The sequence below is a fragment of the Cupressus sempervirens genome, chromosome 2, assembly GCF_028749045.1.
Source record: "Cupressus sempervirens isolate cs-2001-9-10 chromosome 2, ASM2874904v1, whole genome shotgun sequence".
Classification (NCBI taxonomy): domain Eukaryota; kingdom Viridiplantae; phylum Streptophyta; class Pinopsida; order Cupressales; family Cupressaceae; genus Cupressus; species Cupressus sempervirens.
Genome location: NC_143119.1, coordinates 754854436 through 754882166, shown reverse-complemented (window position 1 = coordinate 754882166; position 27731 = coordinate 754854436). Strand labels below are relative to the sequence as shown.

The 27731-nt window shown below is 37.2% G+C and overlaps 1 protein-coding gene across 4 annotated transcripts in view; it reads right to left on the bottom strand.

Moving 5' to 3' along the window:
- Nucleotides 1-740: 740 nt before the first annotated feature.
- The window catches only part of LOC149575617 (uncharacterized), a 268148-nt gene continuing 241157 nt past the window's right edge, over nt 741-27731 (bottom strand). For all 4 annotated transcript variants that reach the window (XM_089815382.1, XM_089815380.1, XM_089815381.1 and 1 more), the window contains 5 exons: nt 5521-5620; nt 5204-5404; nt 1612-1685; nt 1375-1497; nt 741-1158 (listed from right to left, as the gene is read on the bottom strand). In XM_089815382.1, coding sequence (XP_089671508.1) covers nt 1071-1158; nt 1375-1497; nt 1612-1685; nt 5204-5404; nt 5521-5620 — 586 coding nt within the window. In that variant the 3' untranslated portion in view covers nt 741-1070. The remainder of the gene's footprint in view (nt 1159-1374; nt 1498-1611; nt 1686-5203; nt 5405-5520; nt 5621-27731) is intronic.

Genomic DNA, 27731 nt, shown 5'->3' with positions numbered 1-27731 from the left:
CTCAAAAATATCTCTTTCAATATATGTTATTTATCAAACCATTCAAAAACAAATTCCTTAACACAAATTGAAACTGCTAACCTGTTAGTTGAACAATGAACATGAAACAATGATACTTGAACTTGATGCTATAATTTATTTTTAATGTTTTGAATCTTTGGCGTTGAACTATACGATGGTATGATCACTATGATTGCAAGTTTATGGTGTTTTTGTTGTTTAAATGTGTTTATGCTACTATGCTACATTCTAATTTAAAACTCATGCTTCATTTGTGTGTGTGTGTGTGTGTGCGCGTGCGCACATATACATGTTTTTGTACTAATGAACCCAAACCCCTTTCCAAAATTTTGATGAACTTGCAAATTGGTTCTCGAACTTCAAACTTCGAACTGAATCCAAACCAGTAACTTAGATAAAACCCTTAATTGTTGGCATATGATACTCTCTCTGGTTCGTGGATACAGTAAAACATTGATTAAGTGCCATTGATTGGGCAAATGAAATCTTGAATGTTTTGAGTATGCTACTTAGTCTGAACCACACTTGTAATTATAGAACACTTGAATTGACAGAAATCACAAGGCAATGGACCCAATAAGCACACAAGCACCTCTAAGCAATGTCACAGTGAAGCAATGATAAGAAAGAAATGCTAACACATAAAGCCAAGGACTTTGCGACCCAACATCATACTTCCAAATTTTAGTCAATTTGTACCATCTTATAAAACTTCTGGATTAATTAAAAAACCAATAATTTTTTCCTTCTTTCATATATTTTTTATTTACTTGAAATATTTCAGCTGCAAGTCATATTAAAATTTATGGTGGAAAGAATACTGTTTGGATTTCCTTTCAACTATAAAATGCAAATGAAAGTGAGAATCAGAATTTTCTTCTGAAAGAATTTGCCACTCTGGAATTTGTTTCTACATCTTCCACCTGAAAGTAAAATCTGTAATGCAAGCTTATCTACTCTATATACAATAAATTATGTGAATGAAAACTGCCTGCACCTTACAATCTATACCACTAAAAGATGATTTTCTTGTGAGCTTCACATAAAACTCATGAACTAAGTTCTAGACCAAGCTTCTCTAATCGCCATCCAAATCCATGTTGGCTTCCATCAAGATATAAACCAACAGAGTGAAACCTGTAAAATGATCCATAAGAAAATATAAAAAATTAGAAGATAGGTTAAATCTATCTCCAATTCCAGTTTCGAGATCAAAAAATTTATAAGGTGAACAAACTGTAAGGTGTCTGACTAGAAAAAGGACATTACATCCAGATGAGCCTTCTATACATCGCAATATCTGAAAGAAAATACAAATAAATTACAGAGCCAAAATAATACAGAAAATATTACTTCTTCACAGCTGGACGATGAGCAATGGATAGCATTGTGATGCCACTCTCATGAATTCTTTTGTACAGTTTTTCCTCCCCATCCATACTAACTGCTGATGTACATTCATCCAAAATTGCAAACCTGTAAATAAAATGATCACACTATCATACAGGAGTGACAATGCTATAAAGAAAAAAATTTAAGCCTTAAATGGTACCCATTTGAAAAAGGAGTAAACCATTTTAAGAAACCTACTTTGGGCAATGGTACAGAAGTCTTGAAATGGCAAGTCTCTGCCTTTCTCCTCCAGACAAGGTCTCTTCCCAATTCTGAAAAAAAAATGCATCTTTTAAAAGCTAGCTCATTTTTAGATATTCATTACCAAAAAATGTAGAAACTCCAACCATTTTAGTCAAAACAGCATAACTCCATTATGCTTCTCAAAGTTTCACTCCTATTCAGCTTCCGTATCAGAATAAGCACATAAATTTACAACTGCTAAAAAGTCAAATTTCAGTCTTATTCAAGACCACTAGTGAAACCAAGTCAAGTGGGAAGAAAGAATTAAATTAAGAATAGAATCAACATTTCAAACTACAATGTACATGCACCAATACAAACAAGAGATGTGCAAAGTTGTGTGACATGAAATATAATTCTGCTAGAATGCCTTGACTTGTTCTAGTTGAATCACAGTGAAAATTGGCTGAAATTGGAAATTTGTGGAACTAATTTAATACATCATAGAAATGTTATTAATATATATGAACAAGTTGAGTTCAAAATTTAATTAAATTTAAACTTAGCAGCAAAATTTAATCTTTAGGGAAAAAGTTGAGTTCAAAAATGAAAAATTAATCATGTCACTTAAGGGATAGTCCTTGACAAATATCATTGAAGACAGTCTTTAGGTAACTAGGACAAGTCTACCCTTGCTCTTAGAGATTGTAAAAGAAATCTCTTGAATGTCTTGATTTTTCCTTGCACTCCTAAAATAACTACATCATATCTTCATAGAGTACCTTCATTGAGATTAATTCATTTTTTCCATGTCATCCTAAATTACTTCCCACTTGGCCTTGTGCAGTGCAAGTATCTTCCTATTTAGTTATCATCAGTTGGTCATATGCTTCTAGGTGTGGCATCAGTAGCATAAACTCCTTTACATTAAAAATGTCCTCTAGTAAATTATTGCTTCTTCAAACAAATTTGTAGGCTCTTTCTCCATCTTCCCAAGAAATCCCTTGAGGTGCCTAATGTATGTGCATATAGATTCCATCTTTTCCTAAAGCGAATGGAATCTCTTTGCATCAATCTCACTGTCATCATGCAACAGCTTGAATTCAACCTAAGCTTTTGTTAGCTTCTATCAAGTGTCTAAATTTATTATTATATTGAGTACCCTATGGACAATTTGATGGATAACTCAGATTGTTCTCAAAAGTGTACAATACCAGAAGGATTTTTTGGTTTGCTCATTGACATGTGATCAGCCGAATTGTTCCACATGTTCTGCAATGTCTTATAACCTCCTTCCCTATACCATGAATTTTTTACAGTTTCAGGTTTTTTGAGGATGAGCTCACCTTCCATTTTCTAATTAGTATTTATTTCTAAAACCCTCATACCATAACTTGGTAGTCATAATTTAACCACTGCTGCCACTTTTTTCTTCAACACTCAACTTGGCTCTTTTTTTGATAGACTAGAATCTCATGATCGCATGTCAAAGTTTCATCTCAAGTATGCACACACTCTCATGGTAGAATTCCCTCTTGACACTTCTAGAAACTAGTATACTATCAAGCATGAAGAATCCTCACAGCCTAGGCCTCTACCACCTGAAATTGTCCTTCTGGATCCTGACGTGCACTATTGTATACCAGATTTTGAAAAGGTTACAGTACTATCTCCTTTTCTTTGTTGATCAGCAATTCTTCTAAATTTTTGGAAGTTTCTTTGTATTAGGTCTTATCCTCATTGAGAGGCACATCTCTCTCCTGCAACAGTATCTCATCCACATCTTAAAGGTCTCAAAAACTTTTGTGAAAGCCATCCCTCTTTTGTATAGAAGGGGCATTCTTATGGTTGCCATAAGCAACCTATCTTTCCAGGTTGTATAATCTATCAATATGACAAACCTTCCAACTTCCCTCACATCAAGTAATTGTTGCTGTTTTCATGCACATTTTGGATTGTGAATAATAAACCTGTAAGACGACAGCAATTTCTATCAATCAATCACTAATACTATCTTAGTTTTTCCTTGTACATTATGCTACACATCAAGTTCTTTCTCATCGTGTAGATCTTGCATCCAAAGGTAATGGTCGGCCCAATTATAGAATGACAGTTATGAACTTCTCAACATGTTTAATCAACAGCATATAATCCTAGATAAATTCAAAGGCAGTTTGAAATTTTCCTGTTATATTCCTGGATATATCCTCAAAATCTCCAGTAGATCTTCAAATGCAATACCCATGAAAAGCTCCGAGACAACAAAGTCCTCATATTTGAGATGCTCTGGTCATCAATGCGGTGTCTGGTTTAAGACAGACTCGTGAAGGAAATGGCAAAAAATAATGGGTATACACAACCAAACCAAAGAAATAAAGCACAAAATTGGAACTAACTCCTTTATTCATATATCAAAAACAAGCATGTACCAAAGTTCTATTGGATAGGACAAGAATGAAAAAGGATATAAACAAGAAAGCTCTCTGAACTCATGAAAAATCATAACACTTGTCATGTGTTATGTGCGTAGCTTGCAAACTCTTCATGTACCCTCTGAGTTGCCAAGTACTTTCTGTTTATTTATCACTCTGCGAGTTTTTCCAAGTTTAACCCACAAGTCATGCTTAAGAAATGGAATGGGAGCAGCACAAGGAAGAGCACAGAGGGGAGTGCAGAAAGGATCACAGTAGTTTCTCCAGAGCAGGAAGGTGGTTGGAAGAAGCAGATCATGAATTTCAAATTGAAGAACTTTGGGCAAGAGTTGAGCAGCAGAAACTGTGGTCCGGACAGAGACCATGGAAATCGAGCAGATCAAAAAATTTGGAAGCATGGCAGGAAGAGGAACCACATTATCATTTTGATCAAGGAGTATCAATGTTATTGTAGATCATATGTTAAGCATGTAATTAGAGGGGACGACCATTTAAAACTTATAAATAAGAACCTATGCACCTTACTATCAATAAGCTTAAGGTCAAAATTCATGACACAAGGAAATTTGAACCTAACTAAAAGAGTCAGTTCTGTAGTTCATATGCATGATGTAGGCCACTTTGAACCTAAACATGTTAGTATAGCCCCACAAAAAATCTAAACACGGGATGTCAAACATAATAATGCTTAATGTAGGCATCCCAAAATGTTTTGATGAACCTGAAACACTTTATATTGCATGTCACTGCTATCACATCTATTCCTACAGTTATTAGCATGGAGATTGGATTTCAGAAGTTGATTGGAATCCGAAAGTAGTAATCCATACCATTGTAAAATCAAGGTATGTTATCTTCAGATTGGCCTAGCATTAGTCAGACTTCGTATATAAAACTGGGGGTTGCATTAGACTAACACATTTATATTTGTTGCCCACTTGTGTATTTACAGTTACAGATAAGGCAGGCTGTAGGAAAGTGTAACATCTAATTGGCTTCACATCTATGGCACCATAGGAAATAAGAGCACACAAATAAATAGTGACATGGGCAAAGAGAAGTTTATAAAAGATATGCAATCCAATAAATACCTGTAAAACCATTGAAAAGCTAAAGGAACAAAGATTCATCTAGAGGAAACCAACATTATCCATCTCTTAAAACTTCAAGCACACCTGCATTTGATCAAGACCATCTCCTCGATCAAGTAGATACCCAATTTCTGTGGCTTCTAAAACTTCCATCACTCGATTATCATCAATACAATGTTGCTGCATTGGTGTTGAAGAAGAAATAGTGGCAAGTTTCAATAAGTCCCATAGTATATTTGGATAACAAACTTGGTCTCTCAAAGTTCCACGCACTACATAAGGCCTCTGCAAAAGTAAACAGCTTGAAAGGGTTAATAAATGTGATATAATCTAGGAATGTCTTAAATTGAACAAGATTTTGGTGTGCTTTGTCAAATACATATGTTGATTTAATGAAATACTTGGGAAAGATAGAAGATTTTTCCCATAGGTGGTTTGCTGATTGTTCCACTGTGAAGAGGCCATAATTCTGCCAGTACACGCAAAAGTGAAGACTTTCCACTGCAATAGGTAAACAAAAGACTCATATCTTGATGTCAGAACAAATATGAAGATGAACAAGTTCTGAATTATGATTCATTGAACAAACCACAAAGCCAACAAAAATTGCACCATCAGCAGACTCAGAAACCTTTACTTGTATAATTATGTAAATTCTGTACAGTTTTAACTGCTTGAAAGAATGTGTACAATTATTAAAAGATTAATGTGGACGAGAAATAAGATGGAAGGCAACCCTGCTACAAAAAGGTAGTGTAATGTCCACATTTTTGCCAGCATCGGAATTTCAAAGATTAGCCTATTATTGTGATCCTCGTAGGCTTATTATTGTGGATAGAGGGTCTTCTAAGGCAGTGGCTTGGCATGGGAGGGTCTTGTCTTCCCCACAATTTAGTAAGCTATGGGTTGGTCTTAGTTTGGCTCAGACTGGACTTTATTTGGGCTTAGATTTATGTACTTACTATTTGTGGTAAGTTGGGTGTTGATTGAGGTGGACCTTTTCTATTTTTGGAAAGTGTGTTTGGTAATATAGAGAAATAATAGGTGTGACTCCTATTTCAGACAACATATTTAAATGATGAGTATTTTGAGAGTTATTACATTTTTAGTGGCCAAATTATTATTAAACCATTAAATAGCTTATTATAAAGTTGAAATTTAACTTTATTATTTCACTAAAGTTTAGGGTTGAGTCATCAAGGGAAAGGGGCCATTTATTTAATTTACGCCTAAGCCACTAGTATTGAATATTTAAAGTGATGTTGTATTGGAAAGTTTTAAGTGCTGAGTTCTTTTGAGAAACTTCCACAGTTTATGAAGTTGAGTTCTTTTGGACACTTTTATCAACAAAGCATAATAAATTTGAGCTCATTGCATTGGAAAAAGCAAGCTTGGATATTTTATTTGCTTTTGTTTCCTTTGTGGCTTTTTCTAAATTTTCTGAATTGTGTGCCCTTGCTGAAGTATAAGGATTTATGAGTTTCTAAAGATTGTTTGAAGTCATTGCTGATGTATAGTGGTTTCATTGGTTAAATCTCCTTACTGTGATTATCTGTGACTGGTAGATTGAAATTATAATTCTGAGATTTCTGAGTTGGTGTATGCAAATTATGCTGAAGTAAATAATATGCTTTTTCTCCTACTATAGCATATTGTGGCTAAGGAGAATATTACTGAGATAGATTATTTGTTTGGAGAGAGGATCGATATGCTGAGGCTGGTATTAACTTTCATATCTGAAGGAATTGACTGGGACTTATCTGAGTGTCATTCTTCATTCTCAAGTGGAATCTCCTAAATCTGGAAATCGCACCTGCAAATAGAATCCATGTGCATTGTTTTGGGAAAGTGGTGATCATTGTACAGGGGCTGCATTTGGAAATTTGGGTTTGCAATCATAAATTGCAGGATATCGTGCATATTGAGAAGCTTGTGGGTGAATCTGGGCAAGCCGTCACCCATATCTAGGCCTGCGTTTTTGCAATTTTGACCTGCACCAGCCTTTGGGAGATTAGCGATCATTGCAGCAGGTGGTATTCTATTGTTTGGGGGGTCATTTTTATACTGGAGGGTCTGCACATATTGGATACCTGTAATTTGACATCATAGAGGGAATTTCTTGCAAGTTTGTGGCCTGGGATCAGTTCTTTGTGACAAATTTCTGGCATCCACATGCAGCTTATGAGGTAATTGGAGTCCCTTTGGCGACTGAAATACAAATTCCAGGTTCTTGGCGTTAAATAAATCATTATTGTGCATATTAATAAAGCATAGTATATTGAATGAACTTAGAAATTAAATGTGAGACCCTTGTCATTCCAAAGATTATTTATTTGTAAGAATTCATAGGGCAGAATTGTATATCAAAAATTGGCTTCTTCTAATTTCTTGTAATCATTGATTACATTAGCTAGCTTCGATTTGAAACTTTATATTCAGTGATATCCAGAAAGCCTGCCAAGTGTTTGACGAAATGTTAAACCCATAAATTAGAGAAAAAGTAGTTGTTTAAGTTAGCCATAACCAGACAGGATTATTATAGGTAGGTGACAAGACAAAACAAATAAAATATTCTTGGTGCATCCGCCTCATGATAAACTAAAGAGCAGCCATGGTTGAAGCCATTTGTAATGTCCCCTGCTAGGACATTAAATTATTTGTTATAGGATTTGCCTTTCAGACTTTTACAGGCCAAAGATTTATATTTCTTCATATCTCCATGATGATTTCTAGAAGTTTCTTTTATTTATTCCATATATACTCTTTCATTTTAACTGTCATGACTTTACATGAATAATAATTATATTATATCTGATAATATAATTACATTAATAATTATATATTAATAATATAGATTATATTAGTAATATAGATTATGTCAAATATATTAATATCAATATTATATAATATTTAATTCTATTATTTCAGATTAATATAGTATACAATGAATATAGTAAATTTAACATTATTAATATTTTATTTATTTATTATTTAATTCTATGAGTGTTATTTTGACAAGGATATCATAGTCCTCCCCTCTCAAATTTTGCTTGTCTTCAAGCAAAAACCATTTATACATAACTTTTTGTAGAACCATATACAAAGCATATATTTTGGGATGCACGAAGATTTAGTATACATAATAATGCATGCAGACATGAAGCATACACAAACTAGACATATGGATGCATGAAAACATGAAGCAGACACATGATTGCATGAAAACATGAAGAAGACACGATGTAGACACATAATAAATGCATTCTTGATTAATGCCTTATAGTTCACTAGAGTCAAGAAGATAATTTACAAAATTTACTTCTTCGATAGAATCCTGCAACCACAAGTGATCATAAATACACATGTATATATAAGTTTCAAAGAAAATGTGAGTCAATATAATTTATTCCAAGCCAATCCCATATCCACACGAGGTGACTTGCTTAGGGGGATGTTTGTTTTGTTAAATTGCACTTATTATCATTCTTTAGTCAAGAACACTTAGGATGTAAAGTTAAATAGATTGCTTAGGCACCAAACTCAACGGTCTTCCTCAAGGTTTTTGTGGATTAGCCTATGATCCCATCTTGCAATGACCTCAAGGCAACTTGATCCCATCTTGGTCAAACCTCAAGGCAACTATAGGGATGCTGATCCTACCCATCTTGAAATAACAATTGGTTGGACTAGCCTGAATACACCTTTGTTGTCTCTCCCGAGGCTACCATTATAGGTAAGTGATAAACTATATGTGAATTAAAGAGGTCATGTTATTTTGATTATAACTTTGGTCTAGAAGGAAAGCTAAGATGCAATAGGTTGCTTTGACACCAAACTCAACAGTCTTCCTCAAGGTTTCTCTAGATCTAAGCCCTTAATCCCATCTTGGAATAATCTGTTGGTTAGATTTATACAGGCTTTTCCCATATTGTATACTTATCCCTTCTAGCCTAGATTTTATAATGGGAGTATGGATATTATTTAAATAAATTCATGTAATACCCCTTGCCCCAATTCAAAAATTAAAAAATAAAAAAAAATTAAAAAAATTGATAAATAAATAATAGTATTAAAATAATAATTATAATAATGATTAGAAAATAAGATAAAGTAATAATAATAAATTTATATCTAATATGTTATATTATAATAAATAGAATATTTATAATTACATAATATAAGATAAAGTTAAGTCTCATATATCAAAAATATGAAATAGAAATATTATATCGATTATTATATGAAGGCAACTGGAAGATGGCAGTGTGGAATGAGGCAGCGGGAAATGGTAAAGGTCATGGAGGTATAATGGTTCTAGTAAAAGAAAGAGAAAGTCATGCCATTCAGTTGGAAAAGACTAATTCTAATAAACAATTTATATGGCTCAAAATCGTGGAAAATAACACTCTTCTCAAGATCGCAGCCTATTACTTTGCTCCACAAGTATCTAAAACTTATAAAAAGCGTGGCTTAGATCACAATGACCCCTATGCTGCGTTAAAGAAAGATGTTCCTATTTTTTCACAACGTGGGGATGTTCTTCTTGTTGGAGATTTCAATGCTAGGGCAGCAAATTGGCAAGCAAGTATTTTCAGCTCCAAAGTAAATGATAACCCTATTTGGCTCACAGAAGAGAGAAATCATCAATAGGAAAGAATATCCGAAGATGCTAAAGGCTACAATCATTTTGGGTAAGAATTGATCACTCTATGTGGCACATTTGATCTAATAATCTATAATGGTTTGGCTAGATGGGCTAAGTCGGGCAATTTCACTTGCAACACATACAACAAGGCAAGTGTGGTAGATTATGTAATTTGTTCACAAAATTTGTATGAAAATATTGAAGAAGTTGAAATTGGAGAGCACATTTGGGATCTCAAATCAGATCATAGACCGCTGTATGTAAATTTGTATTGGGCAAAGGATAGGCGGATTAGGGCAAAAATCCAAGGCCCTCAATACCCCCCTTCTCAAGGCAGAATTTTGTTAACTTTAGAAAACAGTAACACTTTCAAAGCTACTCTTGAGGAACTTTGTATGGGACACCCTATGTATAAGCATGGTGTTAACAATCATGATTTATCAAATCTGATTTATGAGGCTCTTTCAAAATGCAAGAGAGCAAAAAATAGAAAATCTGAAACTAATTGTTTTCCAGCCAATGCTTGGTTTGATAAGGAATGCAAGAGGGCTAGGAGAAACCTAAGGGAGTCAAATAAAACTAACCTTGACATTAAGGCCTACAAATAGATCCTAAAGAAGAAAAAAACTAATTTTATGTTCACAAGGAGAGAGGAGCTAATTTTCTTGGGCAGAAATAACCCCAAACGTTTTTGGAAAGAACTCCAACCAAGGAGAAAGCAAACTGAAAATAATATTACTGCCACCCAATGGTTTGAATATGCTAAGAAACTTTATGAACAAGAGGGTGGAGTGGGATAGCCACCTTTGGTCAACAATGCTACAAATCTTTTCACTGTGCAAGAGATAGAGACAGGGATTAAGAAGTTAGGTGGAGGTAAAGCAAAAGACCTTGTTGCGCTTCAAGTAGAATATCTGAAGTGGGGTATGAAAACTCTTGCACTGCACATCACTAAAATCTTCAACAAAATCTGCCAAGAAGGGTTTCCGAAAGATTGGACAATCAACCTTGCAATACCACTTTTTAAGAATGGTGATGTTAACAATCCCTCCAACTACAAGACTATAATGATCAATCCCCTCTTTGCTAAACTTTTTGGCAGCATGATAGAAACTAGGATCAGCAAATGGGCAGAAGAAAACCATAAATGTGCTAAAGGGCAAGCTGGTTTTAGGCCAAAGCACTCGACAGTGGATCACTGTGTCACTCTGAGACACATTATTGAAAAAGAGTGGGAGAAAAAGGAAGAGAATTTTTGTTGCTTTGTTGACTTTAAAAAGGCTTTTGACACCGTCCCGAGAGACAAGCTTTGGTTCAGGATGGAAGAATTGGGGATTCCTATGCATCTTAGAGCTGCTGTTCATAGGATGTACGAAGAGGTGAAAGTCAAAATCAGAACTTTAGATGGCATTTTAGAATGTTTTAGGAGCGATATTGGGGTCAAACAGGGCTGCCCTTTATCTCCTACTTTGTTTGGTTTATTTATTGACAAACTGGAAGAGTGGTTAAACGTGCAAAAGGGTGAAGGCATTCAGCTAGGTGAATTTGTTATAAAGCTGCTCCTATATGCGGAGGATCTCATTTTAATTGCCAAATCTGCCTGTTGTTTGCAAGATCATCTATCTTCTCTTGAGCGCTTTTGTGGAATGGTGGGGATGTAGGTCAATATCAGCAAGACTAAGGTTATGATTTTCTCTAATAATAAAAAACAGCATCAACATGAATTTTATTACAATGGAAGTGTTCTTGAAGAAGTTGCGGAGTATAAATACTTTGGCATCGATTTCAACAAAAAACTAACCTGGTCTAGCTGCAGGTATAAAAGGACATTAGGTGGGTGGAAGGCTTTTTATGCTCTTCAGAATAGGTGCTGTGAAGCGGAGTTGTGGGATTGGAAAACTATTCAAACCTTGTTCGGTCTTCTTGTGCTTCCAGTTGTTCTTTACGGGTGTGAATTATGGGCCAGCAACACTACTATAACACAATGGAAACAAATCGAAGGAATCCAAAAGCGCTTGATCACAAGCAAGTTTAAAATCAAAAGCACTGTTCCACATGATATCATGCTAAGTGAAATGGGGGCTTCTCCTATCGAGGCACTTGCTATGGTTCGCCTTCTAAGCTATTTAAAAAGAATTGAAAAAATGGAAGAGGATAGATGGCCCAAAGTTGTCTTTAGTGACACACTATGTAAGCGAAAAAGGACATGGATACAACAAAACATCAATATGTGCCCCAAAAATAATAAAGAAATAAAGGTCTTTGTTATGGAGATATTCTACAAGAGAAATTGGGGAAGCGAGATCAGGAGGAAGAAACTACATTATATAAATGAGTTCAACCCGACTTGTGATCAACTCCAAAAAGCGTACATAGGAGCCAATATTTCTTGGAGGGCTAAAATTCTTATTGCTTAGCTGAGAACCAACTCTCACCAACTTCGTTCTGAGACCGGACGTTGGAAGAGGCCAAAGGAGGCTTGGGAAGAGAGAATTTGCAGATTCTGCAATTCTAGGAAAGTGGAAACTGAACAACACTTTATTTTAGAATGTGATGCCTACAAGGATAGCAGAGATAAATTTGCGGATACTATATGTGACAGTTCTTGACATAACCTATTCAACGAAGAGTACATTGAGCAATTGGATGGACTCATCATCATCCTACACAAGAAGCAAACAGTGCTACTTAAGTCTGCTTAAGTTGTCTTGCTGTCCCATAGGCTATTTTTAGCCTTGTGGACATTAAAATTTTATCTATCTATCTATCTATCTATACATAATAATGTCTTAAGACATTGCCGATAACACCTAGAGACCAAGATTGACCACGTAGAGTGGATGATATGGCCATTCAGGTTCCTACACGCCAGCAATATAGTCTTTACCCCAAACATATATATAATCTTTAACCGATAATCACTATTGGCTAATGCATGGCACCCGACGGATATGAGGAGTTAGAAGAATGGTCTCTCTAATAATAATTAAATAATTATCACTAATCGCTACTCTCTATGTGAACCGTCACTCCAGTTGTAAAGGGATAATGTGACTAAGAATTGTTTGTAGATGTGTTTCCTTAAAGTGTTGCATCCATTCATCAAACATGTTATAAACGAATGTGAATTAGAGAGGATATGGGGGATATACAAGGCTCAATCAGAAGTTACAACCATCAAACATGCAGTAAGCAGTTTGGACCAGATTCAAATAACAGCGAACACCACAACATTTACGGACAGCATTGAAGTCAAAAAGAGCCCTCGAGCTTTCTATATTCATTCTGTGCAATCTCAGATAAACAACACAGAAAAGGATTTCGCGTGAAGGAGACTAATAGATATTTGCCCTGCGATTCAAACTAATCTGAGAAGATTGAGTACACACTCCTCTAGGAAGTTTACGCAATACAAGACATTATTTGAGCCATCACAATCTCTGTAGATACACTCACATTGGAAGACAAGCAAGAAGGGAAGTCGTATAAATAGCCCAAGTACATAGACTCTCATATCAGAGATAGAGTAGAGGAAGGCTCAAAACATTGGTCTCCCTTAGATAGTCCCTAAACACATATCATAATTTTTTTCTAAATAAGAAGTCCAATGCAAGTTTACTTAGCACGAGTTCTATATACAACGTGCTGAAGATACACCTCATACCAAGATGGCACAAATCTCTATAAATCAATAATCAGACTGAAAACTATTCAGCCATTCGTTTACTGTTGAGGTAATCAATTGGGCACAACATTATCAGATCACCTACTTATTATTGAAGTATCTAAAGATCACAATAATTCTTCTATAGCATAAGTCTTAAAGATCTTTTGTAACAGTTCCATCTGTTGCAAGATAGCACTCTGTCCTGTCAGGACCCATAAATATTTGTATTGCATATTTCAGACATAGGAAGGATTGGTCCTCACATACAACTCTTCTGCTTTTTTAAGAGGATATTGTCACATTATCATAATTCCATTCTAATAATAATATCGATTATTCACTCTTGATATTGAGTTGCAAGGAATAAGGTAAAGGAATTCAAGTATTTGTTCCAAAGTTCTTATAATATCTAGAAGGGACATTACAATTGATAAATAACATGCTTACCTCAAGATGCATACATCTTACCAGAATCTTTACTTTTGTGCTGGTGGTGTAATTTATGTCTGATATATTCCCTATTAAATAAATCTGCATTTGCTTTTATTTTTCCTTCTTCCTGAAAAATGGTCCTCTATTGAATCTTGTATTCAAAAGAGTTTGGATGACATGCTATGTAAATATCAAATTCCTTATGTATATTGCAATGATAATAAAATGATGAAAATGATCTTTTCAAATCTGCAAATATTCTTTTCACAGTGGCGCACTTTCCTTCACATATTTGTCTATATATTTCTTTTCAAGAGGTCTTTTGCTTTATATGTGCACAATCTTCTCTTCTAATTGCCATAATGTTTTCTTTTATATATGCAATATATTTTTCTATACATCTACCTCAATTTCTTCTAAAACCTTCTTGTACCAAAATCATATGACTTTTTGTCGTACACAAATTACTCCTTCCGTGATGCTGTAATTTCCATTTCCGTCCTATTTACATAAGGTCACTGGCTGAAATATTAGGAATTTCTAATTGTCCCATTGTTTGTTTTTACTTCTCTTCCATATATCTAATAAGCTTATATCCTTTTAACGCCGGTTCTTCTAGGTTTATTTTTATGTGGTGTGTTTATTTTCAAGTTTGTTATTGAGTGAATCAAAACCGCGAGTCTTCAATTTAAGAACATTTTTTGTTATTTTTTTTGTTTTTAGAACAGTGAAGGGTCGTGCGACCAGAAGTACACAATAGCATTTTAGGTTGTTCTCTTACTCTGTAATTGTACATTTGTATCTTCACACTCATGTGTATGTCATTGACATTGCTTATTGCGGTAAATGACCTTCACTGAAGATCTCGTTTCTCTTCGTGTTGAATTACTTCTTAAAGCTAATTCTGTCTGATTAGAATTACTTTGCAATTTTCTACTGATTCTAATTATCTTCTCGCTGTCTCTACTGAGAAAATTCCAAAGCGAATGAAACCCAAATAACTTTGCTGATGATAACAGTTTATCATAATATTTAATCTCAACTATACATTTTTCATCGTCTTCATATGAGCTTCAGTCGTCGCACTCTGATTTGTTGTTCTATACATTTATACCTACGCTATGTTTTAGAAGGCCTAGGTAATAGTGTTAGCATACATCTTATATTATTAATAGGTTACTTGAGATGTACAAAGTCGTCATTATTTATTTTGTCTGACTTAGAAATAGGTTCAATTATCTGCCCGCTGATGTACGGAATTATATTATTCCTTCATTGCCGCCAATGGAAATATTCCTTAGACTACAGGCCAACAATCATCTAAAATAGACAAGGCCCTATAATGTTAGCCCGATAATGTTGGTGTAACAGATATATTCTCCACCTCTTAATAACTGGGTCCCAACCCCAAATCTTTAGCCAAATCTTCATGGTCAATACATTATATTTAAGCCTTAATGCAAGATTTTTATCTTCATACGATAATAGCTAAACTGCCAAATATTCACAGCAGCCAAGGTTATTTAAATTTTCTTTTTCAACCATAGGATAATATGATTGTCCCAAGGGCACATATTTCTGGGACTTCCCACTAAACTCAGAATTTCGGGCAATGAGAAGAGGTGTGCTCACACTTATTACAAGATTTCTAAAGTCTTCCCAAGACTCGCGTGAATTATTATATAAACTTGTGGCCTCGTATTACTCAAATATAAAGGCTCGCTAAAACAATAAACCATAGCTCTTGACCAGTAATATTCACTGTTGAGCATACACGTAAATTTGCCTGACAATTCCTCAACATTGTTATAGACAAGTATGTTGAAGTTTGCACATAGACTTCTAACACCATGCACTTGAAAAATCAAACTTAACAATTTCCTTGCAGATTTCCAACTGTCGGGGATATGAAGCTCAACCGTTTTTCATTATTCCCTCCAAGAGACTCTGTCTCTTCAATTCTTCCGCTGACATTCAAGAGTCTCCCTTGGAGCTCTTTTATATATTGTATCCGCTGTAACTTGTGGATGTACTTCTGGATTAAATAATATATTTTCCTGCTCAGTGTGGACGTAGGCTTTATTGGCCGAACCACGATAAATCTGTGTACTCTGTTTTTGCATTCTTGTTTGCGCATTTTATTGCTTTTCTAACTTTTACACCAAATTCTAATTGAAATATCAAATCTGTAGAAAATCTTAATTCTGTAATTTTATTCCTTTATGAAATTCTTGAGACCTCACAGGCTAGCAGGATGCACTGCTCTAATACCATTTGTTATAGGATTTGCCTTTCAGACTTTTACAGGCCAAAGACATATATTTCTTCACATCTCCATGTTGATTTCTGAGAGTTTTTTTTTAATTCCATATAAATACTCTTTCATTCTAACAGTCATGACTTTAGATAAATAATAATTATATTATATCTGATTATTTAATTACATTAATGATTATATATTAATAACATAGATTATATTAGTTATATAGATTATATCAAATATATTAATATCAATATTACTACTTATTATATATTTTCTTTATATATATTTATATACATATATAGATTATTAATCTAAATAATATATAATATTTAATTCTCTTATTTCATATTAATATATTATGCAATGCATATAGTAAAGTTAACATTATTATTTATTATTTTATTTATTTATTATTAAATTATATGGATTATGTTTTGACAGGGATATCACACCATCCTGTTGAGAAACAACATTTGGATTGTTGATGACAAACTCTCTTAAAGAGAATTCTAGAATAATATGTCATGATATCTTTAAAAGAACTCTTTTGTGATATATGAAATGAATAGGTAGTGGACTTATGGGAGTATTCATGGATTAAGTTTCATCCTTTGTCATTGCATACAATTTTCAGAGAACAGTAAATAAGTTTGTCCATAAAATGAGGACAGAAAGTGAAAGGAATTTTGAGATATTGTGGATGGCAATGGTATAAATTTATGAAGGAAAGGATTTGGAAGGATTTTGGGCACCTAAAAGCATCACTGATTGTTAAATCCATAATTTCTATTCTCTTAAGCATCTCTAGGATTCCTTTTGAGACTCCTTGGATTAGAGCTACGAAGGTTCAATGATTCATAGAATTACTCAGTCTAAGTTGGTTACTATATATTGTTTTTCAAATCTACTAATGCTTCATCATGATTGGAATTAGACTTTTCCATCTAATAACTGGCAATAGCTAAGGCGTTCCTTTGGTCAACTAGTTATGGAAAGACTTTAGGTGGGCATATGCTGAAGTGGCATGACTTTTGGGAGCTTTTTGGATTTGTATGGAGTTTTAACTCTGGAGACAATCTGCTTAACTCCATGGCTGTTATTATTGGGGAATTTTCTATAAATTCATGGATAATAGCAGTATATACTGGACTAGATAAACAGTATAATTCGCTGGAACTAATAGAACTGAGAAGAACTCAAGTGTTGTGCAGTGAAGCAGCTAATTTCTTTCCCAAGCTGTTGTGTGCTTTGTAGCATTCCACCGTAGAAGATCTTAACAAGACTGTATAGCATGGTTGGTATCCTGGTCATCTGAGGCCCATTGGAAAAGGTCTAATGTAACACATCCATGTTATTTGTTAGGGCAAGCTTCAATGCACTACTTGCACAAATTATCAAGAGATTTAGCATGCATAGGTTTTAAACTACACAATTACCATGCAAGGACTATTACTGGTACAAGAGATGGACATGGATACCAGTACTTGAATTTTCAAAAATAGAACTCAGATACTTGGAGAAAAGGAATTAGAATAAATCTTGAAATGAATATATGTAAAAATTAAATTTAGTGGAAAAAATTGTCACACAACTAGGCAACCTAAAAAGTATAAGATACGATAAACATAAATTTATTAATGTCCAACAAATTACCACAAAGAGGGTCCAAGAGACTGCCAATACAAAGCAAAGGACCAGCCCAAAGCAAGACACCAAATGGCATCTGAGAAAAAGAAGCAAACAACAAAACAACAAAAGAGTGAACTACATGCTAGTTGTCTTGGACAGTAAAGAAAAAAATCTAGAACCGAAGAATAGTAACCTGAGCAGGGAGGGGCCACGTTGTCTCTGGAGACCTCCAGATGAAGAAGATGAGGAAAGCCTCTTCTGAATGAAGTCCCTATGCTGTCTCGCCAACCTAGTGTGACTTAGGGGTACGGGATCCCGCTGGTGCTTGGAACCTTGCATTGGAGGAACCGCCAAGAAAAAAAAAGTGATGACTCGGTCCGAGTGCGGTCCCATGGGAAGCAGATGATGGATAGAATGATCCCTAAGTCTTAAGGCCTCTTGGAGATAGAGCATAATGCACCACTGGTCAATGTATTTGAAAAAGCAGGAGAGTGATTGAACCCCCTAAATAGGCAATAGAATCTCCCCCTAATCTCGTAGTAAATATGGCACCAGAAGATGAAATGATACTCAGTTTTGGCCTCGTCCAAACCACATAATTGGCAAACCTTGTCCCCCCTAACAACCTGATGGTTGGTTTGAATTCCTAATCAATGAGATCTCACTCTAAAGAACCAAGCAAGATGCGAAGAGCATGTGACCAGGGCTGGGAAAGATAAGAGGGGCAAACAATAATCTTGTTTTGGATCTCCAAAAAATTCTCTGCATAGAAAGCCATCATAGGGCGAAGACCCCCACAAGGGGTAATCCAACTGGTGTGAATATACTATCTGTAAATATCCAATCTGATGTGCGTGTTCAACTCTTGTCGAGACGAATGGAGATGAGTAGGGAATCTAAAGAGTACTGGTAAGGGGGGAGGTGGCCAATCTCAATCCCAACCGAACCAAGTACAGTCGTGGTCTGAGCATACCAACACTGAGCTCTACTAGAAGTGTCAAAAGTCGCAATGGCTTCCAATGAGCAATAAGCTAGGTGTGAATATCTATGGTGCTCCTCCATTGAGTTTGCAAAGTATCACGACCAATGTAGGAACCAAACAAGGTCGAAGATGATGCCAAGTTTGAAATGGTTGGCCCTGAACTCTGCAAGGACAATATTGCGTGGTATATACTGATTGCATTTGATGATGTGTTGAAGAAGGGTCCGAACTCTTTCCACTGCAACTCACTCTGACTCCAACAGAGAGGGCCTCCAAACAAATGACCAATAAAGAACCTTCGGTCTAATCAAAGTGTTCATGAGAGTCTTCTTGGACGAGGTGTGTTGAAATATGGTGTTGAAAACATTGTCTCTTCAAAAGAACCAAATAGCCATGCTCTTTGTTGATATAAGGTTGAAAGGTTGGACGCATGCTGAAATGAGGGCCAAAAAGATTTACCCCTAATTAAGTATATGAGGAAGAGATCTCTACATCATTTCCCTAGAAAAAGAAGTGGAGGTGAGAGGTCTTAAGGCTATTGAACCATCACCTTGGCTTCCCCAAGTTAACCATCAATTGTTGAGAGTCACAGAAAGAAGCAATGCCATCAAGCAATCTCTATAAACCCTCGGGAGACACAATGAGGACCATGTCATCTGCAACAAGAAGATGGAGATCAAAACCTAGTGCAAGTAAAAATCATCCCCCAGAAGCCAGTGCTCCTACAGAAAGGCCTTGAGCTCATCGATATAAAGCCCAAAAAGAGTACGAGAAAGTGGGCAACCTTGCTTCATTTTGAGGCTTCTCTAAATAAAGTTTGAGACTTCAAGAGGAGTTTTAATGCGGAAAACAACCCTCCCGTAGAATCTCATGATGGCAGTCAAGAGAGTCTCTCAGAGACCAATGTTATTGAGCCTCTTGAAAAGGCCCCCCCCCCCAAGCACTAAGTCCAATGCCCTGTGGAAATCCACAAAGTAGCAATAAGCCTTCAAGAAGCAATGTCTCGCCTCCTCAATAATAGTCTTGAGAGTCAAAATGTGATCTAGGTCTGATAGTCTGGTTTGAACCTAGCCTGCCTCTAGCCCACAACCAATGTCGATTCAACTCTTGAGAAAGAAGAGCACGAAGAACTATGGCATCAAGTTGGAGAAAGTATGCCCAACCATGATAGTCCTATAATTGTTGGGATTCGAGACAAGGCCCACCTTGTGAATTGGGTGGATGATATGTTGTGACTAAGAGGACGAAAGGCCCTGTACACCACCTTGTTGGAAAGGCTGGTGATGAAAGGACCCAAAACCATGATGCCAAAGGTGAAGAGTTTTGCTTGGAACCCTTCCTCACCAGCTGCCATGCTATTGTTCATTGATCTAACAACCTCTTGACAGTGGTGCACAAAAGATGGTATTGGGTGGGAGGGTTGACAAGGATAGAGGGTAGGCTAGGAAAAACATGTAGAGTGATGGTGTGAGAAACCAGGTTGTGATCCAGATCAAGGGAAAGCAAGAACCACGAGGAATAAGGCTACGTCAGAAGGCCTTGGCGGACAACAAGAGCAAGGCACGGAGGACGAAGAGGAGATAGGAGTTTTTTAATTTGGGTGGAGGAACTCAGATGGAGGGAGGAAACAATGTGCTTATAGTGAAGGAAGTGGTGATAGGAGTTTTTAAGCTAGGTGGAGGAACTTAGATGGAGGGAGGAAACAGTAGAAGTGCTTGTAGCCCTCATTGAACCAAGTATTCATAGAGCACATGTTCTTGAACTTGGGAAAAGGGGTCAATGAAGCAGTATGATGGGGGAAGGAGAGGAGGGGAGCCTCCCAAATAGAGGTGAAACAACGGTCAATCATGGCCAAGGCACATAGGAAGGTGGAGAATGAATCCAAAGGGAGGAGCTGCATAGGTCCTCATCGTCAAAATGAAGGATGGCGGAGAGGGAGGGGGATGGGAAAGTCGATGCAAGGGAGGAGGAGAGGTTGGGGCAGGGGGCTAAGGGGAAAGAGAAAATGGCAAGGCTAAGGAGGGCATGGTGAGCGCGAGGAAGGGGAATGATGGAAAAATGACTGAAGAAGGAGACAAAGGAGGGGTTAAGGCATAGTCCACCATGCTCACACCAATACATTGAGGCCAACATGTGTATGCATCAAAGTCAAGAAAGCCTAGAAGATCGTTCGAGATCACCAAATCAGAGGACTCACACAACTATAGAAGGTGGCAGTCCTACTTCGTGAGGGGCCCCAACAAGTCATTAGAGGATCTCTGGGGGGCCAAGGAGGACCCAAGGAGGACAGGTCCTCCTTAGAATAACAAAAGAAATCATTTGCCCAACTATGAATGGGGTTAGTAAGTCTTTGGTCTTTGCATTGACATCCTCAACAATGTTGATATCCCCACTGCAGAGGATGGAGTAATGCTATCATAGAGGTCCATACCGGGGTCCCCATGTAACCATCATGAATAGCATAGGAGGATGTCGGAGGAAAGTAGCACATTGCAATGTAGAAATCCTTGCAATGCCAAGCCACCTATCCAACCTGAACCCACAAAAATCTTGTACCACTGGAGGAAAGAATGACTAATGTCACACTCTAAATTCGATAGCTAGCCAAGCAAGCTACCACCTGGACTGAACCTCATCCCTAAAAGCAAAACAGGAAGAAATTCACCAAGTTTAATGATGAGGGGACGAAAGACCTAACATGACATTGTAAGATGCGTGTGACCATTTGGGAGGCAACTGGGCAGGAAGAAGATTATGGGGTGAAGGCCTTCTCGGCCACCCTACAAGGTATTGCCATTAACTAGTACATTAAGCTTCCAAACACCTAGAAGACAACCTGGAACAATTTAAAGAAAGCCTTTGAAGCAGGATTTATGTTGTTGTGGGATGATGATGAGGTAGTAGTCGTGCAAATATACAACACACCAGCCACCCAGAAGATAACTTGGGACAATTTGAAGAAAGCCTTCGAAGCTGAATTTATGTTGTTGCAGGATGATGATGAGGTCGTAGTGGTGGAAATATAAAATGCACGCCAAGGAAAGAGAGAGTGTTCAAGCCTACCATCGCAAGTTGAAGGAGCTCATGGGTTAGTTGGAGAATAAACCGGTAGATGAATTATAACTCATGGTTCATAGAGGGTTTAGCTTCCTCCATTCAGAAGAAAATGAAGGTGGTGCCTCCCTCCACGTACAAGGAGGCTTGTGATCAAGCATTGAATATTGAGGGTGAGAACAAAACGTCAAAAAGTAAAAAGAAATTAAGCGAAGACAATGAAGGCAACGTAGGGGAATCCCGAACAAACTAGGCATTGCGCAGACATGATGCAAATGAAAGAAATGAGGGGGGGAAAGAGATCAAAGAATATGGTGCACGAAATGCAGAAATGAGGGGCATACAAGATCATTCTATGACATTTGCCAAGTACTGGGGCACTCACTCAAAGAGTGCCCGTACAATTTAAAAGTAAGGAGTAGCCAATACTTCTAACAGTCGAATGAGCCACGCCACCTACCACATCGCCAGGAGCCACAACCTCAAATGCCTCCCTAGGAGGCTACTAGAACAATAGGTGCATATGCAACAACAAGAAGACCCCACGAAGCCATATTTAGGACACAAAGGGGTGACTAATGATACAATGTAGGAGATGCATTGAATGGGGCCACTTCGTATCAAAATGTCAAAGCAATCAAGGTGGAAATAGTATGTTGTGCATATAGTGTGAATCGGGAACCATGAGCATGTTGACTATTCGAAGGGGAAGGTCGTGGATTTGATAACAGTAACAATTCCTACGAAGGAGGTTTTAGCAATCACCAAATCCCAAACCAAGAAAGCCATGTACCCAAATCCACACACAAAAAAGGAAACATTGAAAGGAAACTAGAAGGGAAATGGAGACGGCAATGGAAAAAGACACAAACAAAACCTAGGAGGCCACAAGTACCCCGACTCAATCAACGTCTGAGGCTAACATCATATAACAAATGGTGAGGCCACTGTACAAGTACGAGTGGCAGACTTGTTAGAAACATTGTCACAATTGAAAATGGCAATCTCCAACATGTAACACACCAAGGGTGGCTTGGGGAAAGAAATGGACATGGATGGCAAAGGTGGGAGGAAAAACACCCCAGAGGACACCATACCAACAAAACCAATCTTGCTCATAGTTGGGATAGGAAGGACACCTGTTGTAGTAGAAATGGAGATCATAGGTCACACACTCACCAATACCATTGTAGATGGAGGATTGAGAGTAAATGTACTCCCCAAAGAGACATGGAAAGCACTAGGAACACCAACACTTTGGCCGCCAACATTCCAATTGGTAAGAGCAGACCAACATGCTATAAAGCCACTAGAACACTCATGGCACAAAAAGTGATCATGGGAACAGAACAATTTTTTCTTGACTCTGTGGTCATTACTCTGAAGGGAACCTCCTTGGCAGAGGTTGGCTCATCACAACAAAAACCAACCATAACTTGAAAAAGAACAAACTATCTACTAAGCGTGAAGGGAAGAAATACATAATTGACTTAGAAGCCAAACAATAAGCCAAGAGTTGGCATCCAACTCCGAATTAGAGGAGGGGTGTATGACAAGAATGGATGGATAGAGTAAAATGATGAGGGCGTCCTTGTCATGTTCCCTCTTTAACTCCGTCTAGCAGAGACTTGTGAGTCAGCTTATTATGGGGTCTTGTAGGCTGACAGGGTTGGATAGAGACCCAGTATGGTTATACAGTGTTCGGAATTTGGTGTTCTAGCAGTTGTTGTTCAGTTTGGAGACATTCCTTGTTTTTAGGAGGTAGTTCCTAAAATTATGAGGTTATTCCTACTTTTTAGGAGGGATGATCATGCCCAGGGTTGGATCTCCGTGAGATGATTCCTTGAGTTCAATTTCAGAGGAATAGGGTTTGTTTCCTAAGTTTTAAGAGCATTCCTAGATTTTAGGGATGAGATTGCCAGTGGATCCTTGATTTCCGACTTCAGTCACACACAGGTGACATGATGATTTCATGGTTTGTGCTGTCATTCGGGCATTTTGTAGCTACTTGGGTTATATTTTTAATATTTCCTAAGTTAGCGTTTAATAATTAAATAAGGCTAAGTTATAGCCATTTTGGAGTAATAAGGGGTTTTTGGCCTCATCTGGATGCATATCCCTTGGTGTAATAGCTCATTGGAAAGGTCTTGAACTTTTCTAAATATTTCTATTTTGACTCAAAGCATTTCGATGAACGGATTTCTTTTTATTGGGAAAAAGGTTATTTTCTGGATACTTGACCACTTAAAAAATGAGAAATACATTATTTTAAAACCCAACGCCACATGGAAACACTTTTAGGGTTCAAACTAAGTATGGTGGGTTATAAGGAGGTAAAGACAAAGTTCTAAGGCATTATTGACATATTACATCTTGGATTTGTGATTTGGGCTCTGATTGAGCTTTCAGCACTTGGGATGCCAACCCCACTTGCTTTGCCTATTTGGGACATAGCCCCCAAAATAGTGGTTTGGATTTGTTGTAGTCAAAAGCGTCTTGGAGATTGTGCATTGTTTCTTCTGGAGAACGCAATATTGAGTCAGAGTTTTAGCTAGGGTTTGGGCATTCTATCTGATGGAACCCGAAAATTTTGCCTCCATTTGAAACATAATGTTGGAGACAAAAAAAAAAATTTGTCATTTATGTCATGAAAAATACATCAAAGAGAGTTTATTGATTTAGGTCATGAAATTAATCCACAAAAGTACTGAAGAAATCAAATATGCCTACAACTACAGAAGATAACAAATCTCAGTATTATTTACAACAAATTTTGACTATACCATATGATTAATATATTTAAATCACCCAGCCTAAGCTTCAGATTAGATTCCACTAGTGAAGTCAGAAGGAGAGCATGAGTCGAGCAGAAGATTAAGGACGCAGTTCCTTATAAAGATGGAAGGTTTGATAGAGGCGTGGTTCAAGGAGATTCTTTCACGTGTGGTGGACTCCCTTACACCTGGTCAAGTATTACAGTGTAATGCAGAGGGACAAAGTGTGGAACTGATGAAGCTTCCACTTCCAACACAAGTAGCCTTCTTGGACTGGGCTATCAATCTAATGACAGATGTTATGCAAGAACAGAGCAATAAAGTGAATGTGTGGAATATTGCAATGGTCTTTGCACCCAATATGACCCAGATGTCTAATTCCTTGACAACTCTTATGCATGTTGTTCAATTCGTCCTGATGAAGATGGCTATGAGAGCATAAGACAGATACTGGGAACTTGTGATTTAATGGAAAACACTGATAATGATGAACATAATAATGGGAGTGTCAATTTCGCAGTGGAATATTATTGCCGCAGCACTGATGGTATTTCAGTTAACGAGAGTGAGGAAGTCTTATAAATCCTATCGATCAGCAAAATGAAAGAGTGGAGGCACTTGACGTGAAGAAATACAGATGTGTGTATTAGAGGGATGTTTGCGTGAGTAAGAGTTATGGAGATTTAAAGAGTAGGAAGGAAGATACGTGTCAGGAAACAAACCATATAAGAAGAAATCTACTTCGATCTTGGCCAGGCATAAAGGGTATACGTGCTGGAAGGAACGCAGCACTTGTGTGTTGTTGAACGTCAGGATATATGGTGTCCACACGTAAAGCAACATTTTTAAAAACCGACGGCCAGTATTTGAACGCAGGTGTAATGTCCCCTCTTTAATTCGACATGGCATTAATCATGGATTTGCCTATTCCAGACTCTCGTAGGCAAATAGTGTGGAGAGGGAGTCAATTTTGCGGATCAGATGGTCGTATCTTGCTCTTGAAGAAGTGTTAAGAAGTTATATTTCATTATTATTATAAGTTGAGCTGCACTTTTTATTTTATAAAATTACTTTATTATAAAAAGTGCATTATAATGAGATTTTATAAAGGGAGTTTCCAGAAGTTCTAGAAAAAGTGCATTATAATGAGATTTAATAAAGGATGTTTCTAGAAGTTCTAGCAACTTCTTAGAAAAGTGAATAAATAGGGGGCTGGGCCTCTCATTTGGGAGTACGGGAATATGATAAGTCAATTACATCTTCTATGAGCATTTGTGGAGCTTGATGGTCTGCAAATATTCGACATAATCCTTGAGAACGATACTTCTCAAGAGATTGCATAACTGAGGGAGTGAAAGACCTTCTGAAGGGTTGCACATTGGAAGTGGTGCTCTGCCATTTCATGTTGAGCTTCATGGTGATTTCAGATTAAGGTTGGAAGTGAACATTTAGGGAGTCATTTCAGAGAGAAGATTTCACTATACTTGTAGAAGGACTGTTGCAAAGAGAGGGGCGGATTACACATACAATTCTGATACAAAACTGGCTATTCTAGAAGATCAGATCGGGAGCGAACTTGGAGACATAAACCCCTCATTTTCGATTTGGAATTCAACTACCAAATTTCCTTGAATTTAAAAGACCTGGACGACTCAATTTCAGCAAGAATCGGCATCCATTTGGCAGGGAATTAATTCATATTAAAATCGTACAGCAGCCGTACAGGTGCGGCCGTACCTGCAGTCCGTACAGTCACTGGTTTTGGACAGAATAAAAGCCGCAGGCTTCCAGTGGGATCTCCAGCACGTGAACATAAATTAATAACAATTTCCAGGTTCTTCTAATCTGATTTAATTTGCCAAATCATTGATAAATTAGTAGCAAGGGTTGGCATTGCTGTAACAGTCCATAATAATCAGTTGCTATCTGAACTTATCTTATGTAACAAGCATTGATTGTCAATTTATATCATAAGTTTTTATCTGCTGAAGGAATTTTGGAAGTTGTATTTAGGCAATTGTTTTGAATATTCTATATTATTTCTTGAGTACGGAAACTAGTTGTATTGCCAAGTGTTTGACAGAATTCCTACTTCAGCCTTGGTAGTTTATTTGGTGTTTTTAGCAAGGATCTTTACAGTGGTATCAGAGCTAAAGTCCTGCCATCCTGTGGAGTTCTTCTCGGGAATTTGGAACAGCTGGGAAAGTGTTTGACGAAATGTCAAAACACTAAAATCAGAGCATGCGACAAAGGCATTATAATTTCCGTAACACCAAAGCAAGACAAGATAGGACTTCAGATCTGCAGAGCGATCAGTCTAGTTCATCTATCCAGGTAGACATAGAATCCAGTCATACAGACACAGGAGAGGTATTCTTTGATCAAGACTACGACTACAATATGGATAGGGGCGGGAATGCCGGTCCAGATCAGCGAGAGGAAAGATTTTTACAGTTATTAGACACCTTGGCACAGGGACAGCGATTAGCAGAGCAGAGAGCACAGGAACAGAATCAGAGAATGGAGCTTATGATGCAGATGATGGCTCGTCAAATGGGGTTGAACGCTAACCTAGGGGAAGGAAATAATCAGAATGGTAACAATCGGAATGGGAATAATCAGGATGAGATACATAATAGAGGAGAACAAATGGGGAACAATTTCGGTCATGTACCCCAGCAAGCTAGGACAGTAAGTTCAAGGCCTATGATTCCCACGTTCCTCCCTAGAGCTCCAAAGCAGCCGGTACCAGAACCCCAGATCACTGACATACAGGATCAGTTGAGGAGAGATTGGGAAGTCGGAGGTCCAGATTTTACTGCTGCAATCACCTTTAGAGAATATATGGATGTGAGGATGAAGCATATGCCCCGTGGACACGACAGGACTCAGAGCTATGAGCTACGGAAGAAAGTAGGGAAACTTCAATTACCATATTATGATGGCTCGGGGAAGTCTACAGCAAGAGCTTGGGTTCAAAAACTTGACACATACTTTCAATTGAACCCTATGTTTGAGGAAGAAGCTATTAAGTATGTAGCAATTCACCTGGATGGGTTAGCACACGAGTGGTGGCATCATGGTATGGTCACTATGGGTCATGCACACATTACCTCATATGTGGAGTTCACGGAGAGACTGATTGAACGATTTGATAAGAAGGATC